At 37.7% G+C, this 26,459-nt stretch overlaps 1 protein-coding gene across 1 annotated transcript in view; it reads right to left on the minus strand.

Moving 5' to 3' along the window:
- The window catches only part of LOC103181707 (dynein axonemal heavy chain 8), a 164,015-nt gene that overhangs the window by 102,117 nt on the left and 35,439 nt on the right, over positions 1–26,459 (minus strand). The window contains exons 21-39 of the mRNA XM_007898364.2: positions 25,996–26,112; positions 24,787–24,906; positions 22,400–22,544; positions 20,763–20,878; positions 19,628–19,728; positions 18,018–18,105; positions 16,104–16,260; positions 14,008–14,192; positions 13,293–13,419; positions 12,060–12,295; positions 10,880–10,984; positions 9,734–9,847; positions 7,750–7,812; positions 6,406–6,506; positions 5,808–5,945; positions 4,643–4,883; positions 3,575–3,774; positions 1,287–1,440; positions 103–266 (exon numbers count right to left, since the gene is read on the minus strand). Of these exons, the coding sequence (XP_007896555.1) occupies positions 103–266; positions 1,287–1,440; positions 3,575–3,774; positions 4,643–4,883; positions 5,808–5,945; positions 6,406–6,506; positions 7,750–7,812; positions 9,734–9,847; positions 10,880–10,984; positions 12,060–12,295; positions 13,293–13,419; positions 14,008–14,192; positions 16,104–16,260; positions 18,018–18,105; positions 19,628–19,728; positions 20,763–20,878; positions 22,400–22,544; positions 24,787–24,906; positions 25,996–26,112 (2,672 nt within the window). The remainder of the gene's footprint in view (positions 1–102; positions 267–1,286; positions 1,441–3,574; positions 3,775–4,642; positions 4,884–5,807; positions 5,946–6,405; positions 6,507–7,749; positions 7,813–9,733; positions 9,848–10,879; positions 10,985–12,059; positions 12,296–13,292; positions 13,420–14,007; positions 14,193–16,103; positions 16,261–18,017; positions 18,106–19,627; positions 19,729–20,762; positions 20,879–22,399; positions 22,545–24,786; positions 24,907–25,995; positions 26,113–26,459) is intronic.

The raw sequence follows: 26,459 nt of genomic DNA on the forward strand, positions 1-26,459 counted from the left end.
TCTATCTCCAAACTGGAGAATCAGATCTCGGCAATTGTAAAGCACTCCAAAATACATATGCCTGATATAAGTATTATATATTATCTGATTTTCTGTACGTACCCTGTGAGAGATTTCTGGCAGACCTCAAGCTGTTCTTGCAAATGTGGTAAAAGTTGCCCCATAATATCATCTCCCACACAGCATTGGACGACAACAGGAATTTCATGAGCTCGCTGCATAATTTTTACCCAAGACTTGTCAACATTTTGAAAACGTTTAGCTTCCTAGAGAATAAAACATGCTGTCATTCAAAAACATCACCAACTGCCATTTTTCTGAAAAAGAACATTGATGTATAAAGCTTATTTATTTGTATTATAATCGGTTCTGTGGACAGCTTAGACCCGAAATTCCACATCTCTCATGATGTGAAAATGTTTGCACAACAAAAAAAGGTGTGCATGATATGTATTTTATTTATTGACAATAAAATGTATTTTTGGTTGATTAGTAGTTGATTTTTTAAAATTCATATTCCTTTTTGAATTATTTCCTTTTAAACCACAATATTGACATTCATAAGGTACTAGTGTTACTGAATTATCTTAGCTATACCATCTCCTGTAATTGTAGCTATAATACTATCATCATAACTAAGTCGACAATAACAGACTTTCCCACTTGAAACATTTCACTTAAACCAATAGAACCAGGTTATGCTGCTTTCAAAATCTGTACCAATCAAAAGGTGGGAGAACTACTCTGGGTCTAGAATTATCTGTTTTCTTAGCATTCAGACTTGATTTCAGTCTTACTTTGAAGATGATTTTCTCTAGTTCTTAAACAAACATAAATCATATTCAAAATTAGCCTCTCTTTAAGAATTTGGAAAACTCTGAATTTTCTGAAATGGCTAAGAAAATAAATCTAGTCGAAACTGAACATTTTCCCCTCAAGAAACTGCAATGCAGATAGACTGAAGGACCATACAAACCTAGCTTGATCATAGATCAAAGGGGAAATTCAAATTAAGAAGGCCCTTCAACTCATTTGATCTCATCCTTTCAGAATGGCACCCTGGCCTTCTAATTACGACATCAAGCTGTTTGTCAAAGATCAGAAACTTGTTTTGCTGCTAATCATGGACAGTTGCTACCTCTCAATGGCGTAAGGTCTGGTATATTGAAACATTGTATCAAAATACAATCTCTTTATCTTTAAAGTATATCTTTGTTAGGATTAAAACTGTGACTAGAAAGACGTTAAGCATCTAGCAGTTTACTTGCAGAACATGTATAAATTACCTGTGGCAGCTGTTTGGCAATATCACCTCCAACAAAGACAGCCTCCAGATAAATCCACAAATTTTGTACCAAAAGCCACTGCTCTATGACAGTTGTGGATGTTGTTAGATTATGCACCCAAGTCTGAATATCCTTCTTATAGTGAGCATTATATCTACAAAAGAGCACAATTCCAGAAGTCAACATGATATACACTTCATCAGATAAATAAAATCATAAGATCACAGGAAAGAACTGAATTACTTTTGGGGTCAGCTAGGTGTCTGATACATGTGGAAATGCATCTGAATATCCAAATCAGACAGAGTTTAACATATGATAATCCTTGCATTTGATAGAGTCTTATCACGTCTTCCGAGACGGCTGAAAGCGCTTCACAGAATATATTGCAAAGTGACTATACAGCGGAAGCCGCTTAAACCGGGCACATTAGGACGGTGGCGCCTCCTCCCTCCCACTGCTATTCCCATTGGACATGAAGGGGACCAATTATCGACCAATTAGTGCCCATCCATGCTTGTGAATGTTTGGGCGCTCCACTCATTCACAAGCGGCTCCAGGGGTCAATCAATTGAATTTGGCTCATCCCATTCCCTCCATTGTTTCTTCCCCATTCCTCCGCCACCTCACTGATTGACAGCCCACCTCCAGCTGCTTGTGAATGGCTGGAGTCCACTGTCAATCAATAGCAATTTGACTCCTCCCATCTCCATCCCGGAGCCACACGTGGCTGAATGGAGCCGCTCGAGCCATGAGTGAGTAGGCACAGCACCGACTCGTGCAGCATTTTGACTGGATTAACCGCTTAGTCCAAATTAACCCGGCATTTTTAAAACAAGTAAGAATACAAATGAATCGGGGCCGAGCGTTTCGTCCGATTTACCTGGCGTCTAGGGTTAACGGCTTCTACTGTATATGTCACCTACACATAGAAATGTCCGTGTCTGGAATATAATGTGGACACAATCCCTGGAGAGATGCAACCTGCTTATTATAATCATAATTATCCTTACATTTGGAATAACACTATATCACATCATCCAGCAGTCTCAAAACGCTTCATAGGATTTCAGGGCAAACACAGCAGCCAATTTGCGCAACACAACATCCATGAAGTGAATGACAAATTTTATTTGAGGGATTGTTGGCCATTCTTGACCTGCAGAAACTCTCTTCTCTTTTCGAGTAGTGTTATGGGATCTTTAACGTCCACTTGAACAGACAGACAGGATCTCAGTTTAATGTTTCATCCAAAGATTGGCACCTCCAAAAGTGCAGCATACCCCAAGCCCTGCAGTGGAGTGTCATCCTGGATTGTGAGTTCATATTCCCAACATGGGCCTTGACCTACAATCTTCTGACTCAGAAGCAACTGAGCTAGACTGACATACCTACTTTCTGAGAGTATTAAGCTCAGGTTGGCAAGAGCCAAGACTTCGGAACTGCACAGTGTGGGTTCGGGTACTGCTGGAGTTAAACCAGCTAAAAATGTATAGCTTGCAATTAATAGCACTATAGCACTGTATAGCAAGCTTTCCCGCTGCTAGGATCAGCCTACCCATTAGGGTTCTGGCCTGCAAGGTTAACAGCTGAATGGGAAATGACTGGTCTGCCCTTTCAAATACTGTCCATGAGGCAGGCTGGCTTGTCTGTCATCAGGTGTATCTCAAACTAGCAGGATGTATCTAAGATTTGACAGGGGTCTGCACTGGGACGATGGCTCTTTACAATATACATCTGTGCCTTGCACGTGGAAACAGGAAGGGTTGCATCTAGATTTCTAGGTGATACGAAATTGAGTAGATTGGCAAATTTTGAGAATGACTCAAAATAAGACTTCAGATGGACATTGATAGACTGGAAAAATGGTTAGACAAGTGGCAGATGCAGTTTAATGCTGATGAAGTACTACATTTTGGGGGAAAAAGTGAGTGGAAATATATTCTGAAGGCCAAACAATCAATGTTGGGGGGAGAAATAGAGGAACCCAGAGACACAAAAACAAAAAACAACAAAGTGAAATTTCAATTATGAAACCAACAAACTGGTAGATTTTTAACCGTGAAAATATTTTTCTGGTAGATTATAGATCCTGATTAAATAGAGAAGTTACAATTTCATAACAGAAAATTTAGACATCACATCCGTAAAGTTAGAAAATAATTATAGCCAAGGAACAATTTTTGATGAAAATATCCATCTCATTACAAACCAATGATTTTCCTAAGGAAATTAAAGAGATTTCTGTTAATAGTAAAAACTGCATTAATATAATTTCATGTTTCTACCTATTGCTGAGTAAAGAGCTCAGGACCATTAAACTATCTTCCATCATCGATATAATTTCTGCCGTATCCAATCCTTTTAGGAGCAACTCGCCTCGATTTTTAAATGCCGAAAAACTAAGGGTCTGACTGACCCAGGTCTGCATCACCTGAGACAGTTTTGCCTCAATATCCTTTTCTTTCACGGAAGAGATACAAATATCCTGAAATAGATCACAAAATAAAATTTACTAACAATGGGTAAGTTCCATTAGACTGAATTTGGTTTTAGTAAGCCACATGCGAAACCCATCACCATGCATCCAAACCAAACTGAGAATTCCATGCGTCCCACCTACAGATTGAAATTTCAGAGACAGATCGTTGGAATGGAATGCACACTCTCTCCCTGGAGGGACACAATCTGCTTATTTAGTTCCAAATAGTATTAGGCGCAGGTTGGCAAGAGCCAAGGCTTGGGGAACCCAGAGTGTCTGTTGGGGTACTGCTGGAGTCTAACCAGCTCACCTGAAATTGTACTTAAGTGGTAAAGATCTACAAAGTAATTTTGTCTTTCAAATTAAGATGACAGAGAATTATGGAAAATTATTGCATTCAGTCTTAATTTGGAAGCCACTTATTTTAAAGAACTGCAGGAATCCAAATTAAGAGTGAATTTTCCAAATTTCTGTGCAAATAGCCTTAACTAAAATTTAATATCTTTTATAATCATTATGAGTCTTATCAAAAAGTCAAAGGTTAAAATTATTTCAGGGAACTAATTATTTTAGGTTTGTAAAACACAACCATGTTTTTCATAATAAAAGTTGCCAGAAGTGTTTTTTTCTTCTAAAATAGACAAATTAGCCTTCAGAGCTACCAACGGTAAGAGTGAGACATCAATAATACATTTTACCAATGAATGAAGAATCATCATTGAAAGGGTTACAGGTACTCGTAGTCATATGGCTGCTATTTTGCTATAAAGTGTAGCGACTGAGCAGATGAATGCGGCAGCCAATTTGCACACAGTAATATCCCACAAACAGCTAAGGAATGAATGACTAATTTCGTCAGGATATACCAGTGTACCTCAATATCCTCCTTGAATTGAAGAAGTGGTGCACCCATGACATTTTTTAAAGAGAATGTTTCTGAATCCACATTAAATGAGTAGCCTGTTACTGTAGATATCCGTTCCCAATGTCTCGGCTGTATTGACTTGCTGGACATCATTTCCAACAGAGGACACGACTCATTGAAATCATCTATTTTCTTCTTTAGATCTAGAAATGCTTGCCAGTCCTTCAAGCCTTTGGGCAATCTACGGCACCTGAAAAATGTGGATAAAATAGTTCATTTGAGAAAACTGAATTCACAATTGTGAATTAAAAGTTTAAATCTACAAATATCTTTAAGCATAACATATTGGCAGTATTAAAATGTACAAAATACTGTAATTTTCAAACTAGAAAATTGAAAAACACATAGTAAACAGTAAATCACAACAGGCTACAAAGAGAAATGAATGAAATTCCAAGGAAATTGTTTTAATTGTGGACCATCATTTAAAGAATGAGGACTTAAGAGGATAGTTCCCTTCGTCATCTGTTCAACCTTCCCTATCAGGGAGTAGCAGAAGGAGATGCATTCACAAACCAATTTGCCAGCCATTCATAGGGTTTATTAAAAATCCTATTACTGAATGATACAAGCAACTTTGAAAGTTATCATTCTAACGTATATAATAATAATCCTTGCATTTGATATAGTGCCTTATCAGATCTTCGAGACATCTCAACGAGCTTTACAGCACATACTGTAAAGTGAATTGACTATACATTTTGCGGGCAAAACACGGCAAACAATTGCGCACAGCAGTGTACAACAAACAATCGTGGATTGAATAGAGCAATTTATTAATTTGGGGGGGAAGGAATTATTACCCCTGGAAAAGCGATCTGCCAATCGACTAACTGGGTTCCTACTGCAAGGTAAACAGAGGCGTGTAGAGTAAGGAAACTTGCCCAACATTTCGCCCTGTTGGGAATCGAACCCAGGTCTCTCCCTTGCCTGGCGAGTGCTCTAACCACTGAGCTATAGGACTGTATACGACTTAATATATACTAATACTTAATGCTTCTTTCTAATGGAACCAAAAACCAGCTGGATGAATATATTCAAATATTTGAATTGAGGATTGTAAGCATAGAAGCAACTGAATGGTGGGGTGTGGAATTCAACAGCTTTGAGTTACCTGTTCTGAAACTCCAACAGCTCAGCGTTAATCTTTTCAATGTCTACATCACTCCACAGCAGGTCATAATAACCATTAATACTACTCATTACTGAATCATACAGACCATATAACTTCTGCAGCAGCCCCAGTTCCTTCCTAGGGTGAAAACAGCAGCAATCATTGAGATCAAAAACAAAACAAACATCTACTACTACTTGAACTAGCAATATATCTATTCTCAGTTTAACACTTTTATTTGCACCCATCTCAATCTCTGCCACTTCCCCATACTCTTACTCAGCGAAATAAACTCACCAACACCTTTAGTTGCACCTCATGTTTTGTGGGCACTAAGCGAAAAGGTGATTCACTATCCAGGGCACTTCCTCACAGTACATTTTGTTCCTATATTCTTTACTACAGTATTACATTATTAAATTGGTTGGTAGTGTGGGATTCTTCTTCCAGAATGTGCAAAGAAATACCAGCTCTGTACTTCCAGTTTCACTTGAATAGGATGTCTACAGTCCTAAATGTATCTCCTGAGGAGATCCTCACCATCAACAATAAAATGACTGAAGATGTACTCACAAGGAAATTAAATCAACTAACATACCTATTTTTTTGTAATATTTCATAATCTTGGACTGGCAGTCCAAATAATGCTTCCCCTGAAGAATAAGTAACGAACTTCCTCCACAGCTCATCAAACCAACTCTGCAACAAGTTAAATTTAAGATGAAGATCACAGGAGAACATTTATAATTACAAACATTTTTGTACTGATAAATACAGGATAAACAAAAAAAATGAACAAAAGCTAAAATATACAATACTGTATGTACCAGCTCCTTGCAATTTGTTTTGGAGTGCCATTTCCTCATATATTTTGTCAGTATCAAAAATGTGGGAGAATTTCGCTTACTGGGCTTTAAGAGGTTAATATAAAATCCAACTTGATAGCCAGTTTGTCTACAATCAGAGTTATACAAAAAGAGGAATATTGCACTCTTTTTTCTTATAGTTTCTTGTCCCAACCCTTCTGCTGATTGTGGGTGGGTGCAGTCGGTGGGAAGAGGTTAGGCTCGGCCATCACATCTTCTGAAGTGAAGTGGTTGTCAAGGCTGACAAATGAACAGCCATTTGGGTGGGGTACCAGCGAGCAACCAGTGCCCATGGGACTGCACCCCAGCATGAGGATGATTTGAACCAGGAGCAGCGGCATATGCCAATGGAGAGTAAATTAGAAAAAAACTGGACACACTAAATTTAAAGCAAAAAGCCTTGTGCATTTCTTATACTTTTTTGAAGCTATCAGCCTTGTTCTACAAATCTTCTACATGACAGAAAAGGGTAACTGAATTTCCATTTTCTAATCTTTAACCTTTAAAATATGTAATTACAATTATTTTCAACCAATAACCAATTTTCATTCTTTCCAGTCTGTAATTAGTGTTGATAAGGAACCTTATTCTTAAATTCTGTTCAAACTTCTAAAATATTTTCTTTTTAATTTAACTTTGTTGTTCTTAAAACAAATAATAAGATAATACAAAATCCCTATTTGATGTAGGGATGCCTTTTATCTCAAACCATACAACAGGTAACTGCTTTACCTGTTGTATGCTTTTAGGTGGAGTAATTGTGTACATGTAGAAAACTCTCCATACGTTATTCCAGTGTTCATATCATTAAGTTATTCATTATCCCTGCTTTAATTGTCACTTTCTTATTCTTATTTCTACTTTATGATTCTCCACAAAAAATAATTACAATTATAAACATAATAAAACAACAATTGATTAAAGCATTGGAACTGGAATATTAGATAATTTTTGTTTTCTCTACTTCAAGTTCAATGTGGTAATACAGTTTTCCAAATTAGTTATTTTGATACACGGTTACCTTTAACAGATAAAACTAATTCATGTAATGTTGCTACATTTTATTTAACTCTTACTTGGAAGATCTGCAACCTTGTGCTAGCTTCCACAGGTGCAATCCCTGGTACCATAGGACCTTCCTAACACAGAAAAGATATACAATGATTAGATAGGATTGGTGCCTTGAATTCAAATAGAGTTCATTATTATGTTACATGATATAAAAAACCCTTGTGCAGGAGCGGACGCGAGCTGCAGAATTCTGTTGCAGTGGGGAAGGTAGAGCGGGATATGGCACGGATGTGGGGTAGAAAGGATAGTTGAGTGTCAAACAAGATGCCGAGGTTCCGGACTGGCTTAATAAGGTGGAGTATCCTAATAGATGTGCCTTTAACATCGGGAGGAGCGCTCCACCTGGACAGCAAAATGGGATCTCATCCGAAGGGTGGCACCTCCACCAATGCAGCATCCCCGCAGCAATGCACTGAAGTGTCAGTTTAGTCTATATAAATTGGTTTGAGTAGGGAGTGGAGGGAGAGGTGTGAGCGAAGTTTGTTTGCAACCAATCATTCCAAAACTTTGGCCAGGAAGAGCAGGTTTGAGATGGGTCTGAAGTTTGTGAGGTTGGAGGAATCGAGGGTGTTTTTTTAAGAAGAAGAGTGATAACAGCGGTTTTGAGGGGGAGTAGGACAGAGCAAGAGGAAAGTGACTGGTTGATTGTGTCAGCCAGCAGTGGGCAGAGGAGGGGGAGTTGAGTGACCAGAAGCTGAGTGGGGATGGGGTCGAGGCAGCAGATGGTGGGGCTTCATCTGGGTAATGGTGGGAGAAAGGGAGGAGGGAGAGATGGGGGCAAAGAAGTGTGGGGTGGGGGCTGTGGTAGGAGAGGGTGATGAAGGAGGCATTGGGGAGGGATGGTAGACTACATGGGTGGAGAGGAGGAGGAGGCAGCCAGGCGGATGTTATCTATTTTAGAGATTAAGAAATCCAGGACCTCTGGACACAACTTTAGTCACAATTAAATCAGCTCCCTGATATTTCCTCATCCAATATCTTACAAAATTAACCCACAAAATACAGTCACTACACTTTACTTTAAATCCTGTGTCCAGCTTTGAGATGGCCTCTGACCATGAAAGATGTTATATCAAATGCAAGGATTAGTATCCACATTTCAGTGGGCTGTAGAGCAGTAACCGTCAGGAACAGGAACTTTGGCTAAATTTAGACTGGGCAAAGAACCTGTGAACTTCCTGGTTTGAATACTTTGTTACTCTTGGCCCCTGAGCTGTTGGGGGAAGGTTAGGTTTTCCTAATGTATTCAATAAACAATCGGTAAGAGATTATTTAAAATTACTTAATCAATATTGGCACTTTATTATCAAGTTACCCATGTTCTCTGATTTTAGATACAATATACATAATAATCCTGTGTAATAAATAGTTATGGGAAAAGGCTCGATAGACTTGAGCTTTTTTCTTTGGAGCTCAGAAGGCTGAGGGGATATGATGGAGGTATATCAGATGATAGGAGGCTTAGAGAGGATGGACAGGGAAAGATTATTTCCAGTGATCAGGGGTCCAAAGGGCATAGATTTAAAATTGTAACTTGAAGGTCCAGAACGGCGATTAGAAAGAAGTTTTTCCTTATATCCTAATCCTTACAGAGTGGTGGGAGTATGGATTTCACTGCCACAGTCAGAAGTTGGGATGGCAAACATGTGCACATTCAATAAAATGACTGGATACATGGTTGAGGGAGAATAAAGTTGAAGGATATGCGGAAAAGGCTGGAATATGGGTCTAGGGATAGGATCTAGGAAAGGCACTCGTGTGGAGCATAAGACTGGATGGGTCGAATGGCCTGTTTCTGAGCAGTACTTGACATGAATCGTTGCATTTGGTATAGCACCTTTCAGGAGGGAATCAAAAAGCGCTTCACAGAATTTATGAAATCAGAGGCAGAACGTCAATATATCTTCTCTAACAGATGAATCGCTTAAATGCAATCCCTTGCCTTCTCCTGTTCCTAATTTCCTATGTTCCTAATGTCTTATACTTTACCTTTTCATATTGCTTTCCATATTTTGACACCTCTTTCTGAAAAAAAGTCACTGAATGCAGCAAATTGGCTTTAAATTTAGGTTGGACTTTCACCAATTCATCCTGGGCATTTCTCTGTCAGCAAAAACAATAATTATAGTGCGTGAAACAAACACTACACTGTCTCAGCACATAACTAAAATGACTTACTTACAGACAAACAGATACAGTCTGTTCAGCTCTAATTTGAGCCACTAAAGATATTACCAAATGTTACTCATGTTCAATTACTACCAAGGCATTATTCTAATACACATTAATCCAAACTAATAACAAGTCTGAATTGACTTCAAGCAAGATTTAAAGGGGGAGCAAAGTCAGTTGAAGTTCCACCTGAAAATAATTGACCTATATTCTTTACGTGATGTCAGAATTCTGTCCAGTAAATCTGTTCGCAGGCCAGATGTATCTGAGATATGAAATTCCATTTAATCTTAGCCTGTAAAATTAAGACTTTGTCTTAAAAAATAAGATTACACAGAAATGTGAACATTTTGGAAATTCAGTCTCATTTGGAAGCAGTTTTTTTGCACTTCTTTAAAAAAAAGACATCCTCCTGACATGAAAGACAACTATATAAATGTAAATTGTATTATAATATGGCTACATATCAAGACTGAATTGAAGAATTTTCCACACCGCTGTACAATCTTAAACTTTAATTAAAAATCTTAGTATTACAGGATAAGACTAGATGTAATTCTGCACACCTGGAGAGTACTGTACAAAAACAACTATAAGATCAATTATTTGGACTCCTTCTTCAGGCAAACAAATGCCTCCACTGCAAAGGTAATTTCCAAAAACTTACCCTGCACCTGGAACATTCATAAATAAGAAATGGCAGACATTTTAAGATATATTCATTAAGAGCATGAAAAGCTTCTATTTAGAACCATATTAGTTGTGAGGCTTGTTACCAAACTCCATAGTTCAATCCACAACACTAAGTTCCTTCAAGAATGATTTAATATTAGAACAACTGCTTTACTACCACTAAACTAATATTTATTTACTACTGGGGCTGTGTAATTATAGTTTTCCCACACACTTGACATAAAGCCTCTGCTTTTCTTGAATTATTTGACGATAAAGTATAGTACTCACAGCTTTCACTTGCATTTTGTTGAAGAAATATCTTAGTGTGTCAACACCTTCTGCTTCCTCTTTCTCAACCTCCACATCATACTTGCTCAGAATACTATATGCTTCCTAAAGGAAAAAAATGTTAATAACACAGATAACACCTTGTTAAGAACATAGAGAAATCATTTGTTGTCTGTCCAACAAATGAAGAATTTATGATTTCCCAGACACAGCATTGACAGAAGAAAATGAGAGGTGATGAGGAGGGAAGAAGTCTATTTTTGTTTAAAGTTGCTTGAAAAATTTAGGGGAATATTTCCTCTGAAATAAACTCAATGCAAACAGGTTCTCATATTAGCAAGTAAAAATTATATTTTGATCATTGCTAATGAGCTTGTTTAATTAAATATCAATAAAATAGTACAGCTCTTTCCTCTGCCTTTATAGAGTATCGATTGATAATGGAGTTTAAGAATACAATACATTTTGCCCTCAATTGCTGAAGCATTTTTACTTTAAACTGGGGTGGGATCACCATCACAACATTAATCAGATAACCAGTAATATCACTTTATATATGCAGAGAAAATTAGCCAACTTTCTGCATTAAAAATGGCTGAATTACAAGTCATCAAGTTGATACCAACAACTTCCTGCACAATTCTGTGCATCCCCAGAAAGGATTGAGGGAGAGAGTTCCAAAGTTTGGGGACACAGTGGTTAAAAGCGCACAGCAGCCGGCAGTGGTCAGAGGGGTCAAGGGACAAGCAGGAGGCCAGAGCCAGCTGAGCGGAGGCAGCGGGAAGTAAGCCAGTCGTGTGTTCACAAATCATAAGCGAATCCATTTTTTAAAGGCTGCTTTAAAAAGCACCAGCATATTGTAGTTATTATGAAGTAACAATTTCTAAACATTTAACAGAATATCTATTTCCATTAAAGCAATGTTAAAGATGTGCTATGCTTTCGGTCATCTTTCTCCTCCCTGCTCCCTTTGCCCTCTACCCCATAGTTCAGGCATCCAGCATGGCCTCCCAATAGTGAAAGGCACTATAAAATGCAAACTGTATTGTACTGCTGAAATTTAACCAGCTAAAACTGCATAGATGGGTTATTTTGGTCAGTTAGTGAGTATGCATAACCTAGAACTCAAATGTTTATGTCTAGAAGACAAAGGTCAAATGAGAAGAATAGGTTTCCATACCTCAATGGGTCCCAAAGTCATATCCATGTAAATCTCATTTTTACGTATTTCAGATAACGATTCCATGGCAAACCTCACATCATCCAGATCACGAATCGGTCGAGACAAGTTTTTCAATTGTTCTTTTTCAAATGCCGTAATCTCTGCCAGTTTTGCCTTGTACTCTTCATTCAGGTAACGACACAGCAACAACTTCCAAGCTTTAGCCTCTACTGCAAGAGCCATTTTCATGGGTGCTGAAAAAGACAGTGAATTTCATTCACAATTAATCTCATTTTGATCCTGGGTATTTAGTATGGATAACTACTTTGTTTCAGAGCACAGGTTACATTTTTAAATCAAATCATCAGTCCATTGGGCTTCAAGTAGTGTCAGTTCTTCGTTCTGCAACTAAATCTTCTCTTTACTCTAAGACCATTAAAGAGGGAAAGTACAACCCCAATTCACTTTTTACTTCCACTCGGTATCCTGAACTCTGATACAACATGTGACGAGTTTCTAATGTTTCAAATATCAAGACGATCTGCCTCAGCTGTCTATCATTTCCACCCCTTCTCTTCCATGCCTCACATCTCCCTGGCTCAGTGGTAGCACTCTCGCCACTGAGTCAGCAGGTTGTGGGTTCAAGCCCTACGTCGGGACTTGGAATCACAGTCTAAGATGACACTCCAATGCAATGCTGGGGAGGAGAGGGATGTTGCATTGTTGGAGGTGCCGTCCGTCGGATGAGACGTTAAACCGAAGTCCCATCTGCCTATTCAGGTGGAAGTTAAAGATCCCATGGCACTGTTCAAAAAGAGAAGGGAGTTTCGCCCGCTGTCCTGCCAACAATCCCCCAAATAAAATTGGTCAATCACTCCATGGCTGTTTGTGGAACACTGCTGTGAGCAATTGGCTGCCTCGTTGCGCCCACAAAATACATAATCACTCCACTTTACAGTATGTCCTATGAAGCACTTTAATACGTCTCAACGACATGAAATGCACGGTATCAAATACATGTATTATTGTTATTATTGCGTTAATTCCCCTGTAGCTTTTTTCTTTCTTGCTATTCTGCCAAAGTTCCTCACCATGTTGTTGCCACCCAGCCACAAACTTGCCTCTTGCCATGCTGAAGCTCCTTTGAAGCTCTGCAAGTCAAGTTCCCACTGGTAAAAGATCTCATCACCCCCAGGCAAAATGGAAAATAATGTTCTAATTTAAATGAGAAAATTGAGCATTTGTTCCTACCTGTACTTAGTTCAATAAAATCTACAACTATGGTGGGGCTCAGTGCTTCAATATCTGCTTCAAAAGCTGCATAATGCTGAATTTCTGCTCGGAGTTCATACAAGCTGGGATGTTTAGCCATAAATTGCTGTATAGAAAGTATCAAAGAGATATCATAAAACTCACAAATATTATCAAATGTTACATTTTAAAACACAAAGGACAAAATGAAGATACATGAAAGATGTGATTTAAGAATATGGCTCAAACTATTTCACCTCGAGGGTGAGAAAGACATAATTTTTTAGAATGTACCATGTGATGCATGTGTTCGTCCTTTATTGTGCACAGGAGAGAAGTATCATTCATTATGTTATTGTGAACTAAAACATCCCAACTGGCAATTATAATGGTCAGAAATACTAACCCAGCACACAAAACAATGTCGACATTATTGTAGTTTTCCCATCTTAGGCTTACTCAGTGATGGGTGAACATAATATGAATAAAACATAACTAAGTGATGTGGGGTCATGTAATTCACAACCAAAAGGTTGTTTAATACTGAACTACTCATTACTGATAAGTTTGTTATTTAACCTAATACATTTTTGTTAATCTTCACGATTTAAAATTATTATTGAACACCATAGAGCACCATAGAACACCACCTGAGATCAAATGCTATCAGATCTAAGAAATTAGCAAACTATAACTGTTATGTTCTTTGTCGTACCTTGACTGTACTCTCTCGGTCTTCTGACCACAGAACCTTAAATTTTTGAAAGGTCTCCAGTGCACTATTGACAGTACTCCGTATTGTGTTCACTGAAGATGAGAGAACTGCTACTAATTTGGTTACATCTTTGTGTTCAGCCACGTTGTGATAAAAATTCTTCAGTTTCTTTTTAAATTCTGCTTCTGTTCCAGAAAACAAATGTCCAAAATAATAAGAGACAGAGCTACTAACATTATTACAAGTTGTTGTTGTACATGGTTAAGAATTTAGAAACGTAATGAGGGTTCTGGTTGAAACGCTCTCAAAGAAAATGGATATTTTGTGAAAATGCAATTTAATTAGCTATCACAACATGATTTAATTGGAGTAAATTAACCCACCTTTTTGTCCTCATTTTAGTTTGTTCATTTAACGCACTTAATTTTCTGGGCGGAAGATCACTTTGGAAGCTTATGTTTAATGCGCAAGAGGAAATGCATATTCTACCACTTTACCCCACAGAATGTTACTCCACCACTGGCTGTGCTACTGAAGAATTTAGCTTTTAGATGTGTCTCAAGCATAAATATGTCACCCAATTACAAATATTTGCAAACTGGCAAATCATTTTTAATTTATGATGGAAGTTGAAATTATGTAAATGACAGAATCCTGTGCTGTTGACAACAATATAGTGCTCTCAGACAGTGTAGTGTCTCAAGAGTACTTCACACAACAACAAAATTATATTTGTATAGCACCTTTCATGTTGAGCGGATGTCCCAAGACGCTGGACAATCAGCGTTTCCCGAGTTAATAATAATAATCCTTGCATTTGATATAGCGCTTTTCACGTCTTCTAGACGTCTCAAAGCACTTCACAGAATATATTGTAAAGTGAATTAACTGTATATTTGTGGGCGAACGCGGCAGCCAATTGCGCTCAGCAGTGTCCCACAAACAGTCGTAGATTGAAAATGACCAATTTATTATTGTTTTGTTTTGGAGGGATTATTATTGAGTTGGGGGTAGGGATCAGGGAAGGTGGAGAGCAGTGGGGGAAGGAGGGTGGCAATAGAGTCGTGGAGCCTAGTGCGGGAGAGGACACGGACTGCAGAGTTCTGGATAATCTGCAGCCTATGGAGGGAGGAGTTAGGGAGGCCGACAAGCAGGAAGCACACAGCTTGTAACAGTGGCACAGCTTGATGCCGAACTGGGAAGAGAGGGGAGGTGATCCTAGACTCAGTCAAAGAGGAAAGGCTTCATGTGCAAGCTGAAGATGAGAAAGGACGAGGCAAGGCAGGAAGTTCCAGGGCATAGTGGCTGAAAGCATAGCTGCCAATGGCAAAGTGGAGGGGCCGAGGGGCAGAGCCAGATGAGTAGGGGAGTGGGGTGTAGAGGAAACAGGTTGGAGTGGTAGGGAGGTTCTGGGTCTTGAAGTAATTTATGAGTGAGTTTGAGATTCTTTAAATCAATGCCTTTTACAATAGAAAGCCAATGGAGCTTGGCAAGAACTCGGGTGATAGGGTGCAGAGTTTGGTGTGAGGATACATATGGTGGTGGAGTTTTGAATTTCAGTATTTTATGAACGGTGCAACTGGGGAAGAGGGCATTGGAAAAGTGAAGCGCGAATGACAAAATTTGCATAAGGGTTTCATCTGTGATGGGCGTGAGGTAAAATCAGTGATGTGGTGGAGGCGGAGGAAAGCTATCCTGGTCAGGGACTGGTTGTGGGTTAGGAAGGACAATGGGTATCAAACCTTCTGCTGTTGACATACATACTGGACATAAAGTGTAGTGATTTCTAACAAGCTTCATTGAAATTTACTGAAATTTTATTTCCGCTTGAACATTTGTAAAATATAAATTCTTCAAAGCCGTAGAACACCTCACCTAATTGTGATGCTCAGAAATACTGACCCAGCAGACAAAACAATGTTGACAGCAATATGCAGCAATTATGTAAAAATAGACATGCATAAACACAGACTGAATTTGTATTTGAAATCTTTGAACTATTTCTTGATTATTATCTATCACATTGACTCAAGATTAATGCATTGTATTTACTTGTATGCATCAGAGGTTCATGATAACTTTCTTAAAGTCCTTACTTTCTTCTTTTTGGTTTCCCGAAGTCTCTTCTTCTTCAATAGAATTGGGATGGCCTTTCATCTGCCTCCACTGTGTTACATTACGACTCACCTCCAGTACCATTTGAATTAAGCGGTTAATAATATGCTGGATATCATCCAGACTTGGTACCATGACCTGCACACACACAAATTAGAGAAAAACTCACATATGTCATACCTTTATGAATTATATAATCACCTAAGTCTTACGTGCACCTGATTCCCATTTAGTTTCCTATCAAAAACTACTTAGATTTCTTTGTACAAGTCATACTAATAATCCTCTAACTTGTAATGACACTCCTCTTTCCCCATTACTCTGCACTTGAATCGTGGGAAGTGACCTCCACCCCAAGTACTCCAGATGGGGTCTGACCAAGGTTCTGTACAACTCTGTACATCATTTCCTCACCTTTTTATTCCAGGCCCCTCAAGATAAAGGCCAACATTCCATTAGCCCTTTTGATTACTTTTTGTACCTGTGAACTAGTTGTTAAGTAATTTGTGCACATAGACACCCAAGTTCAACTCACTTGTTTTATTTCTTATGCTACGTGAATTCATGTACAGAACTCTTATTCAGGTAATTGTCCCCACCTTTTTTTCCCCAGATTATTTGTTAATTTTTATCACTTTTTGTACTCTGATCTTTACTCGTAATCTTTCTTTTTCTTATCTTTAGGTTTCTATTATTTTCACCCAAACCCTTCCCTCCAACACTGGTTTTAAGTTGAAGTTCCCAAAGTTGAAAGTTGGGAAGTCCTATATACAAATATAATCTTGTTGTTGTTGTTAAGTTCTTTTTACAGTCCTATTTATTCTTTCCGCTAGGACCTTCGTCCCAGTCCGGTTCAGGGGCAGCCCATTTGTCCCATGGAAATGGAACCCTGCCTTCCGACACCACTGTTTCAGTCACGTGTTCACTTTTCTGTTGCTTATCCGTATGCTTTTTTGTACGTGTGGATTACCACCCTATTTTTTAATTAGCTCCTAGCTCCTGATATTTCATTAGCAGGATCTCCTTCCTGTTCTTTCCTATGTGGTTGGTTCCAGCATGGACTACGATAAGCAGTTCTTTCCTCTCGCTTTCCAAGTTCCTTTCCAGCCACTTCAAAACATCCCTTACCCTGGTACCCGGTAGTCAACACACCCTCCTGGATTCTCAATTGCAACTGCAGATACCCTCGTTCTCCTTAATTAGCGAATCCCCTATAACTACAACAATTCTATTCTGCTCCTTCCTCCTGCCCTCCCCCCACCCCTTGAACTGCTTCTTGCTCCACATCCTTCTTTCCTATACCCACAAATACATTGTACCTAAACGCAAAATACTGCAGATGCTGGAAATCTGAAACAAAAACAGAAGTCGCTGGGAACACTCAGCAGGTCAGGCAGCATCTATGGAGGAAGGAAAGTGAGTCAATATTTCGAGTCCACGAACCTTCACCAGTTCTGACGAAGGGTCATGGATCCGAAACGTTGACTCACTTTCCTTTCTCCATAGATGTTGCCTGACCTGCTGAGTGCTCCCAGCGACTTCTGTTGTTGTTTGTAGTACAATGTACCTGTTGGACAGGACCAGTTCTTGCAGTTCCTCCTTCTCTGCCTCCACTAGGCTGTCCCTGCCCTGTTAACTGTCAGTCACACACTCCTCTTCCTGTAACTCTTTATGTGGTGTGACTGTGTTCTGGAATAAACTAACCAGGCGTTCTTCTCTCTCCCTTCTGTGTATTGCGTGATCCCAAAACATAATCAATCAACTATACTAGAACTGGTAAATTCTATAAACCCCAAAGACTGAGAATTAAACTTCACTGAATTTCGCATAGATGTTATTCTCACAGCCTATCAGTTTAAATATACTAGGGGGAAAAAATAATAAAAAAAACTTACCACATTTGGAATTACCAAGTGAACTTCAGCTTTTAAAAAGGGTGCAAATTCTTCATTTGACTGGCTAAACAGTCTTCTGCCTGATGTGCTAAATCAGATAAATTATGCACATGCAAAAGAAATGCAATAATGAGGAAAGAAAACCACAAATATGTGTGTCAGCATTTACAGAATTTGGAAAACATGATATGAAATGAAAAAAAAATTAAATCAACAAAAATTGTGCAAAATGCAATATACATTTATATAGGACCTTTCACTTCGGAAGGACATCCCCAAATGCCTGACAATTGTGGCTGGGCACCAGATATGAGGGTAGGAGCTGAGGGGAGGGCAGGAGAGGATGTGAAAGATGACCCAAGGCAAGCTTAAAGTCCACTGACATTTCTGTGGAATGTTGCATTATTAAAGGTGCCATTCTTCGGTTGGGACATTAAAGACCGCAGTTTGGACAAAGCCTAAAGAAATTGCAGTGTTTCTAGTACAACATTGGTGAACTATATGCATAGTGATTAAGGAGACTATTTACTGGAGGAAGAAGCTATCGAAAATGGGAATAAAGAGGATGAAAACAAAGTCAGAGTAAAAGGTTGGAAGGGAAATTACACGTTTAAACTAATACTGATGAATAGGATTGAAAGTTAGAGAAGGGTTTCATATGAATTGTAGACTATTAGAGAATATTAGCTTCCAAGATTGAACTATAGATGAGAATAGAATGAGAAATGCCTTTATATTTTTTCAGAAACATAAAAGGGCAAACACATGAGAAATGTAATAAAAATAATAGAATATGTATTTTGAACATTATAAACATGTTTTATTTAAAATTCATTTTCTTCATTGAGGGAGGAGATAATGCGTTTCTTTTTTAATGGAAAATAGGCATCAAGAATTGAAAAGATTATTTTCAAATATATAATCATTTCTATTGAAGATTAATGGGTCTGTGGTGGTAGGACATGGCCTCTCTGTTTTCCTCTTTTATTTTCTTGTTCATCTTCTTAACCAATTGTTTGTGAATTTGATAATAGTGTGATCGGATACTTCATGTATTTTATAATTTATATTTACAATAAAAATTACAAAATTACATAATATATATTCATATTATATTATAATATATTCATATATTGATATATTATATATTGATATATTATATATTCACATGTTATATATTATATATTCATATATTATATATAGATGAACAAGAAAATAAGAGGAAAACAGAACCATATCCTGCAACTACAAACCCATCAGTCTTCAATGGAATTGATGCTCCGTGCTGCTGCGCTAGTGGAAAGCAATCAACCAACCACGGATGAAGGTGTAGAGAATGGACAGATATGTTCTGAAGATTTCACATAATTACATTCAGAAACAAAGTGTAGGGAACTTTACAGTAAGAAATCTGAATGAGGAGGCAGGGAAGAGAACCCCAAATGGAGAAACTGGGTGTAGATTCTTGGAAGAACCGGTTTAATGGATAAATACTCTCCTTTCTTACAATCTTAATCAGGTAAATAAACTCTTTGTTCTTGGATAATATATTTGGCTTTGTGACCTATAATACAAACTGAAATAATAAAAAAAGCTATCTTAAGACTTACTTAAAGATTCTTCTTTTAAGAAGATCGAATGACAGCTGAGTAGATTTCACCAAAGAATCCAGCATGTAATAACTAAAATATCCATAAAGTTCCTTAATCTCCTAAAGTCAAAAATAATAGAAAACATTTGATCTGCAGACCAGGTGCTCATTATCTATAACAATCATGTGATTTATCATTATGTTTTCTGTTACATGAAAACAAACGTGACAACAGCAATTGCTCCAGCTACAATGTCAGTAAGGCAATTAGTTTCAGCACCCTGGATTAGAGATGAAAAATAAATCAGTCAAAGTTCATAATCCTGATTGTTATCCATACTTATGCAAAGATCCATCTACTCCACAAGTGAAACAATTTGGACTTGCATTCCGCCAGAACCGGATTTACTATTTGAGCTATGAGCTTGTAGTGACTGAGCAGCACTTGACAGGCCGGCACTTGACAGACCACTGCCAAATCAGCAGCAGGAAGTGTGTACAAGGGTTCAGCCAACTTAAAATGGTCTGAAAACACAGATGACAGACATCAGAAATTACTTATACTTATGAACTGCTCCCAAAGGTGTATACCTTTGAAAGCAGTTCATAAGGAGAAACAAATGAGAAAGTATGTAAAACGTAATATCTGAAACTGTCACGCTCAGACTGAGGCAGGCAGGCAGGCATTGAAGATGTTGAACACCTTGATGCAAAGACTTAGCCAAAACATTGTGAAGTCCTCCTTAACCTCTGCTAACTGATGCCTTAAGTGGAAATGAAGGCCACTTTTTTTTTTAAAATTCTACCAGAATTTCTTGGAAATGTGCATAGCATATCCCAAAAGGTAAGGTACCAGTACCACATCATCATTGAAAGACAGCAAAGAAATGTATCTTTCTCATCAGATGTGGCCAGGTATGAAATATTGATTTCAATAATTAGATATCAGATGGAAGAGGATTAAGAGAGTTGCGTGCACAAATTTACGACTTCAATGGTTTCTACTCTAAATCACACATCAGTATCTTACTATTAGGTGGGCAGTAAAACTACCAACAGGTAGATTGTAATTTTGAATGCATATCTAAACAGCAAATAGTACAATAGCTTTTTTTCCCCTATGCTAGCTGGTCCATATTTGGAGGTAGTAATACCTTTTCAAACTCCTCATCCTTCTTTGATTGCTGAATGTCCTCTTTGTTAGGAGCTGGGGTGGCAAGCTTCATAGAACTTCCTTCAGAATCTCCTGTAAATGCTACCCGCCTACGTTCTACAACAAAAAAGTAAAAAATTGGTTGGATAATAATACAAATGTACTACATCATACTAATCTCTAAAAATATAACTATTCTGCAACCTTATACATTTTCACTCAGCATTTAAGTACTATAATAAATCAAATTCTTACATTTACAAATATTTAACTGGATTTGCTCACTTACAGTTTAAGAATGACAGGAATGCATTTTAATTTTTAAATCAATAATTATCTGAAAATTTGAACGCAATTATATTCAATCTTTCAGAATACAGTCGAATGCTAGTTATCCACACTCCAATTGTCCACATTTCCATTTATCCACATTGGGCTCCAATGTAGAAGTTGGATGTGGTTCTGGGGAAACGGTAGGAAAAAAAATCAAGTCACTCATTGTACAAGGTTGGCACACAAGTGCAAGGCTGCACACATAAGTGCACGTTGCTAATTAATATGATTCAATCCCTGATGTGCATGCCCACAACTTTGCAGATCTACACAGTGGAATGTTTTTGCTGTAGATGTGAATTTTTATATTCACAGTACAGTTCTACTCTCAAACTCACTTATATCAACATCCCACATAAGTCGACAAAAATTTGAAGCCCCAGGACCTTTCCCGTATAGGAACACGTTAAACGTATGGTGTATGCGCCTGGCTCTCCGAAGCGCACTCGTACATCAGTGATCAGAATGAAGCGCTAACACGCTCCACTTGAGCTTTGGGAGGTGCAGCACGTGCGTAGTCCCTCTAGAGTCACAGAGCATGACACTCAGGGTGAAACCAGCTACAACTCCCAGGGCGCACCTTGACTGCCAGTGACTGACAGCACTTGATTTGTTTGCTTATGTTGAAACCCACTTATGTTGACAGAATCTGCTCGGTCCCTGTGATGTTGACATAAATGAGTAGGATTCTACTCTATACAGTGTTGAGATACAGAAAGACAGACGGATATATGTATATATTCACATATAAAGAAAAAAGTTAAGAGAAAGACAAGAGCTGGCACAGTAGGGTACTACAGCGACAATACATAGAATGCCTGATAGAACAATTGTAGCCAACTTGTATTTTGTGCAATGTTGAATAGTGATAGTGACTGCTCGTCAGCAATGGGGTCTAACTCAAATTAATATAGGATAATCGTCTCTCTACTTTAATTAATGATTTCAACTTTTTGTTATGAATCAACGTGTCACTTAATTTCAAGACTGTAATCAAAACAGATTTCCAACATCATATTGGAATTTTGAAACTTCTACATCCAAAGAATAAAAATATTGAATACACAAATTTTGGTTTTCCAGTGGTATTACACTGTGGAAAAAAAAACAGTACTTTATTTAGAAACTTCTTCCTCCCCCCATATTATTTGAACTTAATTAATTATCCTTGAGAGTTAAACAGTTTGCATAAGATTATAATTAAGCTACAACTAATAGAATGATAGTCTTCAATAGAATGATCATCAGGTCTGTTAAAATGCTTTATTTTTACTTGTTAGTCTTATGCATAGCTTATTCCCTTACCAATGGCCTCACCATCAGCTCCTTTGTCTCTTTTATATGTGGTTGCTTCAGAGATTTCTGCAAATATATCTGCCAGTTTGTCCACAATTGTTTCAACATATCTGGTTTTTGGAGCTAAAATGTCTGCCCATTCCTTGCAGCAGGTCTGTAAAACATATAGCATAATGAAAACTCACCTTAAGATCATCCCACCAATGTGGTCAACACTCTAATGTGGTCAGTTTTTGTAGTCTTTTCAATTTCAATATGTATTAAGATAGTATTACAAATCACCTTACACCCTGCACGTAAGGGCATTGATCAGCAAACAAAACTTTCACTGTGACTTGGTAAACAGGCTGGAGCATTAAAGAGATTTACGTTAATAGTAAATCCCACTGGATGAAGTACTGAAGGACCAGCAAAATCATACATTAACACAAGGTGCCTTCTTAAAGAGCATATAAAAAAAACAAGATGTTCTTCTACATGAAAGGCAGTATATAAAATGTATCACTGTGGGCAGTTTCTTTAAGTTCCAATTCAGGTTGATGGCAATTATACTACACGTACGGCTTCTTCAATTCATGACTCATGAGTCGGGCCAATAGAAAAGTATGGAAACATTTGTCAAAAATTGCAGGCTATTTGACAAATTTTGCAGGAAAATGCAGCGGGTTGACTGGTGCTATTGAGAAACACATTTTGTGAAACAAGCTGGATTAAAACTATAGGCATATATTTCCTGAACATGTAATTATGTTTAGAATACTAAAAATGTTAATTTGAGTAGTACAGCACTCACCAAGAATTTGGCGCAGGAGCTCAATTTAGCCTGTTCCCACTCATGCCGCTTCCATCATCCCACCACTCCTCACACCCCGCATGCGCGACATGAGCCACTCCGCCCATAGTAGCAGCGTTGAGCAAACAGTATGCAAAGGCCCGAGCCTAGCACACTGTGTGTACAGATTTGTAGCGCGTTGTGGCAGTGAGCATTTATAGTGGGTTCCACGGAAATAGTGTGGCTGTACTTTTCTACTGGCCCAGGTTATGAGTGAGTTCAACTTGTGAAAGTGATCAAAATGGCTCAGTCTATTTGCTGATCCTGTTTGCTGAGTGAGTTTGTACTCTATTAACAATGATACTGGAACAAGCATTCTGAATGTCCTGGATATGTTTCGAACAACCTCATTCTGTGCTGAATAAGTTTAGGATTCTATGATGAATCAACATCATACCAGAATGGAGAACCACTTATCCATTTTTGGATCTTTTTAAAATATATACACCACAATTCTTGCCAGAAGAAACCTAATGATAAAATAAATTATAAAAATCTTAAATTGTACTCATGTAACACAATTTTAAAATGTAAATTCTGGACAATTTGTATTAACATTGTAACTGAAAGAAAGATAATTTTCCCTCAATCTTTCCTATGTCAGAGATAATTCTATACCAAGTTCACTTAAGAAACTTTAACAATGTATCAATCTATGTAATTTATCACATGACATGAAGTATATGCTATAAACAGAATGCATGCTAGCCTGCAGGAACTCTATTTTAACTTAGTCTACTTCTGGAGCAGATTTCCTGGGTCAAGATAGAGATGCAAATATAATAAAGGTGTGAAAGGTAATGAAAGGTTTGAGAGAATAAGTGATAAAGAACTCTCAGATGAATGTAAAATTATAACAACCAGTGTAAAACAGGAAATTAGGAAGATTGTTTACTTTCAGATTGTTTCTTATGATAATAATAATCTTTGCATTGATATAGCACCTTCTCACATCGTCAAGACATCCCAAAGCACTTAACAGGATTTACTGGAAAGTGTGCATTTTGTGGACAAAATGTTTTCATATTCATATTGTATTTATCAGAATATAAATACATCTGTCAGAATATGAAATGATTTGCTTTGGCGGTTGTTAGTGAAATAGGGTGTAAATTAGATCAATAAAAAGAAGAAGGTTATTAGCAACATTACAGGGAAAGAGCAAGGAACTGACATTGTTTTAGATGCCTTCATTGCCTTTATTGGAGGAAAAAGCACAGGTATTAATACTTGCTCAAATCTGTCACTAATTTATATAGTTCTATAGGTCAATATGAATCACACTGTTAAAAATACTTTAAATTAGATTTTCATAAACAAATTCAGATATCTATTGAGTACTCATAAGACAGACTTTGGACATTCCCATCTACCTGTAATTTCTTCTGAAGGTAGACAAAGGTTAATAACCATAACCATTTATCCGGCATAAAAAAGCTCAAAAACTTTACAAAATATAAACAATTAGAAATGTAATGGATATTTTTATAGACAAATGCAACAATTAATCTGCACCAGACACCTGTAAAAAAAACACTGATGTCAATTAATTTGGATTTGTTACCTCATTGAAGTTTATAATGTAGTCTACAGTCCAAGAACCATCCTCTGGCAACTGGATTATGATCTTTTTGGCTATTTCTTGCAATACTTTATCTATATGCATATCATGCAGATCAGATATCTGAAAACATCAGTAGACAATTATGTCATTATTTAATCTATCTTTTGCACTCAAGTTAATCATTAGACAAAATGAATTGTAAAGCAATTTGCATTAGTAAATTTAGCAAATATATTATAAATGTACATGGGATGCACCTGTTAAATCTTCTTAGGGATCAGAACACTGCCAGTTAGCAGTTAGGTGTAGTGATAATCATGAAGGCTGGGAATTCGGAGGGATGAGTTCAAACAGGGCGAAGGGCTGATTCAAAGAACCCATTCTTCATCCCAACCAATCTTTATCCTGTGCTGTGGGGTCTCTGATCCTTAAGTGATATAAGAATCTCAATGCAGGCTAAACTTGTGGGGAATAAGACATGTCCAAATTATTCTCCTTCATGCTGTTGAACTCCTGGGCAAGCAGGAGTTTCCTCCAACCCATTTATTGGGTTCAGGGACAAGCAGTGAGGTGAGGCAGATATCAACAAAAACAACTTGCATTTACATAGTGCCCTTTAGTGGAGGTATGTAGGATCTTCTTGGGACTGAGATGGCTCCAAGGTAACATGCTTAACAACAATCCTCTCGATTCCAACATTCCATTGTATTGACAGTCCTGGTTCTGAGCCACAGTACTCCAAGACATTACTGATAGATTAGACAGCCTGGCTCATCGACAAGATAAATGGAGGGGCAGACTAGTCACTGGCAGGGAATTCTTCCCATTTGGATACCATTAACTCTGCAAGCCAAAGCCCTCACAGGTAGGGTGGTCCTAGCAGCAGGATAGAATCCACAATGGCAAGCTTTGCAATTTAGATGTTAAACTCCAGCCGTACCACAATGCATGCTATGGTCTTGACCCTTACCAACTACTCAAATCTTATTTCAAGTTCCCTATTTATTGCATGGAATTTCAGTCCCGGAAGGAGTAGACCATTCAGTCCATTCTAATAGATCATGGAGATTGTTTAATCCAATCACCACCTTTTTAATATCCCTCAATACCCTTATTTCCCAAGTATTTGTCCAATATCACTTTGAAACATGTTGAATGTTTTGGTTCCCACATGTTGAATTTTCACTTTAACTATTTAAATAGACTTACTGTCGTTAATACGATAGTCAGGTCATTCAAAGATATGTCCACCTCTTTGAAGTAGCCTTCTATTCCTAAAGATGACCAATTCAGCAAAGTCAGACCTTGCTTCATAACTGTCTCAACCTAAAACAAGCAACAAATCATGAATGTGAGATTGTGAACATTTCTATCCTGCTCCCAAAATGTTTTTTTTAAATTTATTTTTATATCAAGAATGGACAGGATTTTGACCCCAAATCCTGGTAGCTTCCTATGGAAAAAATATCAAGTACTGAGCTGATCATGTTGCACAATATGTTGAGAAGAAACTATTTTCCAAAAATCCAAAGAGTTAACAGTAACATTTGAAATTAATTAAATCAAATAAACCAGACAAGCCAAACTGGAACAAGAACAAAAAATATACATTTCAGTTTGTCAATACATATTTCTATTTAGCTCCCCGCTTTTGGTTCAACATGCGCCTAAAC

The sequence above is a fragment of the Callorhinchus milii genome, unplaced genomic scaffold, assembly GCF_018977255.1.
Source record: "Callorhinchus milii isolate IMCB2004 unplaced genomic scaffold, IMCB_Cmil_1.0 Scaffold3, whole genome shotgun sequence".
NCBI lineage: Eukaryota > Metazoa > Chordata > Chondrichthyes > Chimaeriformes > Callorhinchidae > Callorhinchus > Callorhinchus milii.